This window comes from Balaenoptera musculus, chromosome 10 (assembly GCF_009873245.2).
Source record: "Balaenoptera musculus isolate JJ_BM4_2016_0621 chromosome 10, mBalMus1.pri.v3, whole genome shotgun sequence".
NCBI classification, from domain to species: Eukaryota; Metazoa; Chordata; class Mammalia; order Artiodactyla; family Balaenopteridae; genus Balaenoptera; species Balaenoptera musculus.
In genome coordinates, this window is record NC_045794.1 from 65734662 (window position 1) to 65745788 (window position 11127).

Sequence of the window (11127 nt, forward strand, 5' to 3'; positions counted from 1 at the left end):
TGTAAGAATTCCAAAAGATAATCGATGAAATTTTCTTAATTTAGCCTTTGGCAAGAGACATCCTGAAGTGGGGAATTTCTTTTGAATAATAAAATATTAAAGAAAAAGAGACATCATTTTAACATTCAGTTATATTCAGGAACTCAGTCTAGTCTCAAAAAGTAGTTCAGATTATTTCAAGGAGTTTAAAAGATATAATGGCCTCTATTTAGATTCCCTATTACTACTTTGATTTGGTAAGAAAATCTTTTGTGGTATTTAAAATGTGTTCTTTTAAGTAAGTTACTCTTTTTGCAGTTTTTCATATTACTAATGAAGAAATAACAAATTTTAAACAAAATATCTGCTCCTAATTTTACAAACAAAAATTCTTATAGAAATTGTTAAATTTCAATCATCTTTCTATAAAGTCTTTGTGATATTTAGTAAAAATACTGAGAAAGTTGGTTTTCTATTTCTAGTTTAGGATGAAATGAAAAAACACTGAATTTTAACATTATTCCTTTTTTCTTCCTAGAATGAAGGGATTGTAAAGCTTTATAACGAAGGCTGTTGCAAGATCTGTAAGTGAAGACAAATTACATACATTAATTTGATTAGTTTTAATTGCTCATGATTATTATTTTTCCCCATAAAATTCAGTTCCTATGTTGCAATGAGGGAAACAAATTTTATAATGTTTATTACTTAAATGTTTTTTGTCATGTGGTTAATTATTTTGTAATTTAATATTTATCTTCTGGCGCATAAGTTTTTAATTGAGATGAATTTTAATTTAAATATTAGAAATTTATTGTTGCATTTTTCAAAAGGTATTGCACAGGATTTCAGTAGGTTTTAAGTTTGAAAGTGCCCTATGGTCAAATGTGCTTTGAACAGGCTGAACTACACAAAGTAGGTTATGATGAGACTTCAATAAGGATATAGAAAGTGTGAAATTTTCCAAACCTATTTGAACAAATCTATGGTTCTGTATAATACATTTGAGAAATACCAGTTTAGTCAATTATATTTAAATCATATATATAAAACTTCCCATAATTATTTTGACAAAATTATGTGCATGCAATATATTTATTTGAATTATAAGGTTTATTTCATAGTGCTTTTTAATAATTTTAAGGACTGAAATAGAATAGAGGGGTATTCATGCAACCATTTTTATTTATGTGTTTATGATTTTATTTTTTGTGTTCATGAATTTATGTCAAGAAAAAAGTTTTAGAGGGGAGTGGGGGAGTGCTGCTTCATGGGTATGGGGTTTCTTTCTGGGGTGATGAAAATGTTCTGATATTGGATAAGGTGGTGGATGTACAAAATTTTGCCTGTATTAAATGCTACTAAATTGTGTATTTAAAAATGGTTAGTTTTATCGTAATGCAAATTTCACTTTAATAATAGAAAAAATGTTCAATCTCACATATAATAAAGTTATTAAAATCCAATGAAAATACTAAAACAAAACAAAAAAACAGTTTTAGGAAACTTGGCATAAATAGTAATTTTAACATTGTTTAGAGAAGCTTTTGGGAAAAAAGGCTACAACACAATTCAGGTTAATAATGCCACTGTGTAGGGCTGGATTCTTAGACACAAATTACCATGCCTCTCAAGGGAGATTTCTGAACTTCTTTCATGAAGGGCTAAATCCCATAAATATGTAAGAATAGTCTTGTCTATTTAGAGGTGTTAGTCATATTGAAAACAATATTAAAATGTATTAGGGACTTACCTGGTGGCACAGTGGTTAAGAATCTGCCTGCCAATGCAGGGGACATGGGTTTGATCCCTGGTCCGGGAAGATCCCACATGCCACGGAGCAACTAAGCCCGTGTGCCACAACTGCAGAGCCTGCGCTCTAGAGCCCATGAGGCACAACTACTGAAGCCCGCGCACCTAGAGCCTGTGCTCCACAACAAGAGAAGCCACTGCAGTGAGAAGCCCATGCACCTCAACGAAGAGTAGCCCCTGCTCACTGCAACTAGAGAAAGCCCGCGCGCAGCAACGAAGACACAACGCAGTGAAAAATAAATAATTAATTAAAAAGAAAATAAAATAATTATCTTAAAAAAATAAAATAAAATGTATTAAAATTTTGATGAAACATAAGTAAAATATATATTATTGAACATAATAACAGCTTATAAATCATAAACTCACCTGTTTTCTACTGACAATTTATTTCTCACAAAATTCCAATGATGGGTTCTGCATTTATCCTGATTTTCAGTTTAGAGAGTTTGAGTAACTCATCTAAGTCATATCTCTTGTGGGATTTCACTCCAGGCCTGATCTCAGCCTGTTTCTTAACTGCTCGTGATATTCTGGAACATCATCAGTATAAGTTTTAGGAGAGGGCAGAGTCTGACTGATGATGTCTCCTCATCAGTGCAGGGCTGGAACGACAGAGTCTATTTACATGAGGTGTGAAAAGTAAAATCCAACACATTCATACCCACCCACAACAAACATTCTGATGTCTAATTTGTTCTTGTATTCATTTGCTGGGGCTGCTGTTAACAAAATACCAGAAACTGGGTGACTTAGCAGAAATTGATTGTCTCAAAGTTCCGGAGGTTAGAAGTCTAAAACAATGGTGTCAGCAGGGTTGATACCCTCTGAGGGCTGTGAGGGAAGGGTCTCCTCCAGGCCTCTCTTCTTGGCTTGTTGTTAGACGGCCATCTTCATGTTCACATGGTGTTCTCCTTGTAAGTGGATCTGTTTCCAAATTTCCAGTCATGAGGACACCAGTCATATGAATTAGGGCCCACCCTAATGACCTCTTTTTCACTTGATTACCTCCGAAAAAACCCCTATCTCCAAATAAGGTCACATTCTGAGGCACATAGGAGTATTTGGAAGACAGAATTCAACCCATAACAGCTATATTGCCAGGACTTTAGTGGGTAATAGAGTACCACTTAATGCTTTTTAATTACTGGGGCTCTTAGACACATACTAATGAAAATTTTTTGCTCATTAGAAATGAACAATTTTTCATTGTTTTCTCTGAATCAAATATAAAGTGTATCAAGTAGTCATTGTATCAAGAACTCAAGGAGTGAAATTTTTGCTCCAGAATCTAAGGAAGTTTATATTTTTATGCTCTCATGTCTTTTTGCTTCTGCTTCCTTAGATTCTAGACTCTTCCATAGGTATGTGATATAGGCATAGAATCACATTGCAATGTAAACACCTTGAATTTTGTAACCCCATTTTAATTATTAGAGAAGTGAGTGTATTTATGTTATCTGAGGGCAGACAGGGGAAGATCTGTTTGACTTGACCGTATTGCTACTATTGATTGTCCGTCACTTGTCAACACTCTATTAAACCCATAGCAGACAGCACTGCAACAAATCTTCACCACAGTTCTGGAAGGTAGGTTGGGAGGTAGGTATGGTTTCCCTACAGGTGAGGAAATGAAGGTTCAGAAAAGTGTATCACACTAATCAGTAATACTCAATAGACTTAGGCCTCTCCAGTACCTGGCCTCAGGATATTTCAATTTTGCCAAGCTCTTTGAAGTGCAGAATAATAACAAGCCTCCTCATTTTCTCTCATCTGATGTGTAAGGCCTTGTGAAGTAGTTTCTGCTTTGGCATTAGAGAACCCCTGTCTGTAGTCTTTGCTTTGGGGTGACTAGGCTTTATCAGAGATACTGTGGATATTGGGTATTGTTGCAGGTGCTATGCTAAACAAAATGTGTTACAATAAAGTCTCTGAGGAATAAATAGGAAATGGCTCTTGGCACGAACAAATCCAGCCAACTAACAATACATTTATGCTGTCCCAGTTTCATTCATTGAATGAATGAACACAAACAGATTTTTATTACGTGCCTCTCACGTACCAGACACCCTTTTAGGCATTGGGACTATGATAGAGGATGAAACAATATCTGCATGCATAGTGTATGTTATCAAGAAGGGGAAGAAACAATAAGAGGTAAATATACATTATTATGTCAGGTAGTGATGAATGGTATAAAGAACAATAGCGCAGAATTAAAGTGATGGAGAGGGAGGGAAATTGGGTTGTTCATTTAAGTGGGTGATTAGAGAATGCCTCTGTGATGAGGTGTCATTTGAGTAGGGACTGAATGTCCTTGGGAGCCAGCCAGGTAGAGTGAAGAGTGTTCAAGGTGGAAGCAATGGCAAAGTACAGTCACAGCACAGGGATGAAAGTGATAGAAGAAGATAAGGACCTTATAGGTCATGTCAAAGATGGCTTCCTTCTTGACTATTCTTTGTTTTAAAACTTATAAGAATAGAAGGGCTAATGAAGTAACCACTGGGTGAAAGCATCATAAGGCACAAAACAGCCTGCCCTCTGCCACCGACACTGAGCCTCAGGCCACACTGTATTTGGGAGGTCGGGGAAAGAAGAAAGAACAAGCAGAGGAGATTGAGGAGAAGCCATAAAGAGATGGGAGGAAGAGCAAAGAGTACGCTCTGGAAGCCAACTGCAGAAAGTGTATCCAGGAGGAGAGAGGGAGGGACTGAGTCAACCGCTGCTGAGAAGTCAAGTAGGATGAGAACTGAGATGTGACCTTTGAAAATAGCAATTGAAAGTCATGGATGACCTTGACAAGAACAGTTTAATTTCAGGCAATCTTTGCTACCCATCTCTGCTTCAACCAGAGTGGCTTAACTTTTATATACTTCACATGTTGGGATTTCATACAAGCATTTATTTTAAATAAAGATTTTGTGACTAAACTCATTTGAAGATTGGAGCTCTAATTCCAGTCTTTTGCAAACAAGGAAACTCAATGATTTAGTCTCTTTCCTAAAGTGACAGAGCAAAGTAGTAACAGGGTGAGATGAGAACCTTGGTTGTTTTGTATCCTGATTCAGGTATTACATTCTCTATCATACAGCATTAACTATATATTATTGGGTGTATTATCAAGTGATAATACATCATGCACACAGAAGCATATTAATAGATCATTAATTGATACAAAGTGTTTTCATTAGAAATTGTGACATCATTTCAGAGCCATAAAATCAAGTATGAGTCATCCATACATTTCAACATGGTTGATAATAATTCAGTTACATTCTTGAATTTTACATTAATATCCATTAAGATAATATGATTTTAAATCTATCAGTTTATATTTTAAAATAGATTTATATATATATGTATGTATGCCTTAATTATGTACATGTATATTTACCTGTACATGTACAGGTAAACATGTATTACATTAAAATATAATGTATAAATATTACATTAAATATAATAATAAATATACACCCGACACAGGTTGATGTTAGCATTACTCCATGTGTGGAATATGTTTGATTTATGATTATGATAATTATCTAAGACAATAAGATAAAGAGATAAATATAAAGCTAGAAAATATATGAGAAAAGAAGTTGAACATAAATATTGAACATAAACTATATAAGAGTAAAATTTTCACTATCTCTTATTATAGAAATATGTTTTATATAAAATCAGTTTTCAATTATAAATATATTCATATGTTTAATTGAATTAAGAAACAATTTGATGGGGACCTTTTGAGGAATAAATACATTCTGTATTTTATCAGGCAAACGAGAAGAAAGAATATGCCAGAAAGTGATTATTAGATCAATCATAAGGAAACAGGACTGTATAAGTCAAAGCTCTGTAAGTGGAAAAATATCATTTGTTACATAAAGGGTATGTGTCTTTCCAGAAGTATATGTGTCACAGCACTAGTAAGTTTGTAAGCCAACAAAATGCCAACACTTAAAATATTTAACTTTTGGAGATTATTCCTACATTCTAATATTAAAATATTCTGTTTGTGAAGAAGTATGAATTATTCTTGGCATAAATAATCAACAGTTCTGAATGTTAATTGCAATCCAGAGAGATGGAAATTTAAACCTAAATATATTTGACCACATACTGTCTTAAGTGTGTAATTTTAATCAGCAAAAATAGTCTTAGTTCTGACTTTTCCCACTTTAATAAGACCTGTCTGATTCTATAGTCTACTTAATTGTGATACAATACAGGTTACAATAGAATCATTAGATTGTGATTACTATATTCCATAGATCTGTCTAGTTATGTGTGCACATTTCATACTTTGAGTTATGTCAGATTGCCATCTTGGACAAACAATATGCTACCTTAGTGGAATAAATATCACTGTTTTAAAATTTTTTAAACATTTTTCTCATCTCTCCTTACAGATAAATGTTGCATCTTGTGATGGAAAATGCCCATCAGCTACCATATTTAATATCAATATTGAGAGCCATCTAAGATTCTGTAAGTGTTGTCGTGAAAATGGGGTGCGCAACTTGACTGTGCCACTGTATTGCTCAGGCAATGGCACTGAAGTCCTGCACACTCTCCGGGAACCTATAGACTGCACATGCCAGTGGAATTAAATTCTTGGATTCCAAGAACTCTATGCAACATCATAAGGTCAAATGGAGTTAACTTTTATCACTCTTTTTAAGGCACTGGGCGGATTTATACTGTTTAATAATGTATTTTTCAGACTACTGGGATATGGCAATTTAACACTTGCTACAAAATAAATACAATTTCCAGGAAAAACTAGATTTATTGACTTAGTCTATTTTAGAGAATCAAATGATTTTAAGATGTTCAGCTGAAATGCTGTTACGTATATAATTGCAGCATGCAATTATATTCTCATCTATTAGAAGGTTGTTTCGTAGGATTCTTTCAGTTTCACTCAATAGTTTTTTATTTTTAATTTGAAAAGTCTGCCATAGCTATTCAAATTAAGATATTCTTTATTGCTACTGTTTATTCTGGTAAATGTAATCAGTTAATAGGGGCATCTGGATAATCATAAAGAGTGGTACGCTTAGAGACTGATCATAGAACAATAGGATTTTAGATTATTTGAAGTCTGAATGGATATTAGGAATGTTATTGCAAATTTCCCTTATTTTACAAATTTATCAGATAACCAGAGAAGCTGTGTGACTTGTACAAATTCATCCAGTGTAACAATATAGTGAATTCATGTTAACAGCTGGATTAAGTCTACATCTTTGACATTCCAGCAATATGTTCTTTCCTTTTGAACAGTATGGTAAGGTGTGTATCACAGAACCTTTTATTCTTAAAGAGTTTGCTTTGCCTAGAATTAAGAATTTTAAATTCAATGCCTTTTAAAAAAAGGAGAAAATGCCACACATACATATGTATATACATACATGTAATAGTTACCTGAATAATAAGGAACGGGGAAATGTAGCATCATTTGCTAAACAGAGGAGGGAGATCTTGGGCTTTTATTTTTTTGTACCATTAAAACTGTTTTAAAATACGTTGTTATTATTTAACATTAGCTATTTACTGTCTCATAGATGTCTGATTTTTGAGATGTATTTGCCTAACTATTGAAGTTGCATGCTATTTTTCTGTTCATGCTGCTGTTTTGCCAATGAAGGATGAAATAAAATTATTTGAATGTATTAGTAATTCTACAGTGGAATGCTGCACTTTTTAAAGACAGTAGATTATTGACATTTGCAAGGAATATATTCTAAGATCTTTGCAAACCCCCCAATTCTTTGCCGCTTATAGTATATAATTATCTGATTCTCCTCATCTGTAAAAAGGAGAGAATGCCCTACTTGGTATGATTGTTGTGAGGATCAAATTAAGTTGAACATCAATGAGAGAAGAGTAAAACTGCACTGAAAAGTGGATGTGGGAGCCTGATGGACTAGGCTGAGCTAGGTGCTTATTTTCTATTTCAAAATCATGCTACCCAGAAAAATTACAACAGATTAGATATTTTGGGACCCCCAGGGTTACTTAGAAATGGATGAAAGAATCAAATGAACATTGCATCTGCAAAGCCCCGGTATCTACTGTATATAAAAATGGATTTTATCTTATTTGTGCTTAATAACACTTATAAGTGTTCTGTCTAGACATTAACATTTCAATATTCTTTGATTTCTGTTAACATATAGATTGAATCAAATCTATTTGGTTAAAATATACTAACATTTTGCTTAAGAGAAACTGTATTTATGAGGTACATAATATTGTATACTGTCTACCACTCATTTCTTTATTTTCATGCTCTGTTAAATATCTGTTATTATATTAATAATATTAAATTGTCTTTAAACCTATTTGTGGGAAAAAGGGAAACATTTTCCTAGAACTTCATAAACATTCTCAAATACAACAAATCTATATTGAGCACTTCCTATGTGTCAGGCATTGTTCTAAGCTCTGAGAACATGGGCAATACAAAATAGATACAGGGCTCACCCTCATGCAACTTAGAGTCTAGTGAGAAAGTAGGTATTGCATAAATAAACACACCTGCGGGGAAAGTCCAGAAGGAAAACCCAAAATTCTTTGGAATGTAGTTCAAGGTGGCCATCAAATCAGCAGAGGGGTACAAATGGACCTTCCATAAATGGTGTTGGGACAACTGGATAGTAAACTGAATAAAGAGATGTTAGATCAGGGTATACGGAGTCTGGGATATTAACTTCTCAATGTAGAACAATATATTTTTTGATTTCTGAATTATGTTTGTATCACATATTCCTCATACTTAAATTAGTTATAAAATAAGTATAAGGGATCTTAGAAAAGAACAGTCAGGAAAGGAGGCTGAGAAAGAATAGTTACAGAGTTTGGAGTAAAGCCTGGAGCCTTAATGGGGGTCATAGAAGCCAAGGAAATAGAAGGTTATACAAAGAAATGGAGTTATTCTGTCGAATGCTGATGAAAAGTCATTTGATTTATAGAAATAGAGTTCATTGGTGTTTCTTATTATGAACAAAAGACATAATGAAGTGGTGTATTAGTCAGTTTGGGCTGCTATAACAAAACAGCACAAACTGGGCAACTTAAAAACATCAGACATTTATTCCTTACAGTTCTAGAGGCTGGGAATTCCAGGATCAAGGTGCCAGCAGATTTGGTGTCTGGTGAGGGCCTGCCTCCTGGTTCAAAGACAGCAGTCTTCTTGCTGTATCCTTTCATGACAGAAGGGGTAAAGGAACTTTCTGGAGTCTCTTCTAAAAGGGCACTAATCCCAATCGTGGGGCTCCACCCTCACGTTCTACTCACTGCCCAAAGGGCCCACCTCCTAATACCATCGTATGGAAGGTTAGGATTTCAACATATGAATTTTGAGGGGACATGGCCATTCAGCCCATTGCAAAGGAGTTGAAAGGTGATAAGTAGATGATAAATTGGACTCAGTATGTGCACTGCTCCTGATGTACTCATACCCAGATTCACTCAAACACATGCTTATGTTTCTGCAGCTGGTGGCACCTGCTCCCATCTTCATGACAGTTTCTCCTCCCAGGCAGCCTGAGGCAGCTAGGCAGGAACAGCACAGCACATGTGCAGCAGGCCCAGACTAAGCCATTGGCCTCCTTGCCTTACTTTGACTACTGTCTCAGTCTTCTGGGGAGGAAGGACTGCATCCCTCCCCCATGTCTGCCTTAGGGGCTCTGGTTTCTCCTACCACTTCTGAGCCTGGAAGAAGCATCATGCCCCCTGATTACCATGAAGAACTGAGTAATGCAGCCTGGAAAAAAGGAGGAATTAATACCCTGTGAAGTAAACTCTGAACAATGGACAGGTCCAGGAGCCAGCAGGTAAATTGCTCACTGTCACTCCTCATCCTCAATGACTATTCCAAGATGCAGTGGTTCCATTTGGCCTTTCCAGATATATCTGTGTTTTGTGTAAGCAGTGGCCTGCTCTCTAACAATCAGACTTGTATTAGCTTTTGTCCCTCTCCTGCCTCACTTTCCTTAAATCAGTTCCTTGAAGAGTCTTCTTCACCTCAGTAAATGACAACTGTCAAATTTAGTGTGTGTGTGTGTTGCATTAAAACTACAAGATGTGATTTTTAGCTTAGAGTTTTTCAACAGCTAACACTCTTTATTGAGTCATTTTGGAAGGGAGAAGAGTAAAAACAAACTCTCTTGTATTGTTTGTAGGAGAAAAATAATACAAAACATCCACATAAATAATTTCTATTGTCATTTTGTTTATTTTTGTTTTTCTCCCTGCCCCTCCTGATCTGGGCTTAAATTTAACAGAATTTTTAATTTCTTTAAGAATTTTTAGTGAAAGCAGTCTTGAGAAAAAAGAACAAAGCTGGAGTTATCATGCTGCCTTACTTCAGACTATACTACAAAGTTACAGTAATCAAAATAGCATGGCAGTGGCACAAAAGCAGACACATAAATCAATGTATCAGAATAGAGAGCCCAGAAATAAACCCACACACCTATGGTCAATCAATCTATGACAAAGGAGCCAATAATATACAATGGAGAAAAGACAGTCTCTTCAGTAAGTGGTACTGGGAAAACTGGACAGCTATATGTAAAAGAATAAAATTAGAACATTTTCTCACAGCATATACAAATATAAACAAAATGGATTAAAGACCTAAATGTAAGATCAGAAACCATAAAACTCCTAGAAAAAAACATAGGCAGAACACTCTTTGACATAAATCATAGCAATATTTTTTGAATCTGTCTCCTAAGGCAAAGGAAACAAAAGCAAAAATAAACAAAGAGGACTTAATTAAACTTAAAAGCTTTTGCACGGCAAAGGAAACCATCAACAAATAAAAAGACAACCTACTCTAGGGGAGAAAATATTTGCAAATGATATGACCTATAAGGGGTTGATATCCAAAATATATAGACAGCTCATACTATTCAATATCAAAAAAATGAACAACCCAATTTAAAAATAGGCAGAAGACCCCAATAGACACTTTATTCCAAAGAAGACATACAGATGGCTAACAAGCACATGAAAAAATGCTCAACACCACTGATCATCAGGGAAATGCAAATCAAAACCACAATGAGATATTACCTCACACGTGTCAGAATGGCTATCATCAAAAAGTCTATAAATGAGAAATGTTGGCAAAGATGTGGAGAAAAGGAACCCTAGTACACTGTTGGTGGGAATGTAAATTGGTGCAATCACTATGGAAAACAATATGGAGATTCCTCAAAAAACTAAAAACAGAACTACCATATGACTCAGCAATTCCACTATTGGCTATATAGCCAAAGAAAATGAAAACATGAATTTGAAAAGATACATGCATCCCAA

General features: G+C 34.9%; 1 protein-coding gene across 2 annotated transcripts in view; it reads left to right on the forward strand.

Annotated features, from left to right (window-relative positions):
- OTOGL (otogelin like) overlaps nucleotides 1-6527 on the forward strand; it is a 147717-nt gene extending 141190 nt beyond the window's left edge. For both annotated transcript variants that reach the window (XM_036866495.1, XM_036866496.1), the window contains 3 exons: nucleotides 518-563; nucleotides 5570-5649; nucleotides 6204-6527. In XM_036866495.1, the coding sequence (XP_036722390.1) occupies nucleotides 518-563; nucleotides 5570-5649; nucleotides 6204-6404 (327 nt within the window). In that variant the 3' untranslated portion in view covers nucleotides 6405-6527. The remainder of the gene's footprint in view (nucleotides 1-517; nucleotides 564-5569; nucleotides 5650-6203) is intronic.
- Nucleotides 6528-11127: the final 4600 nt, after the last annotated feature.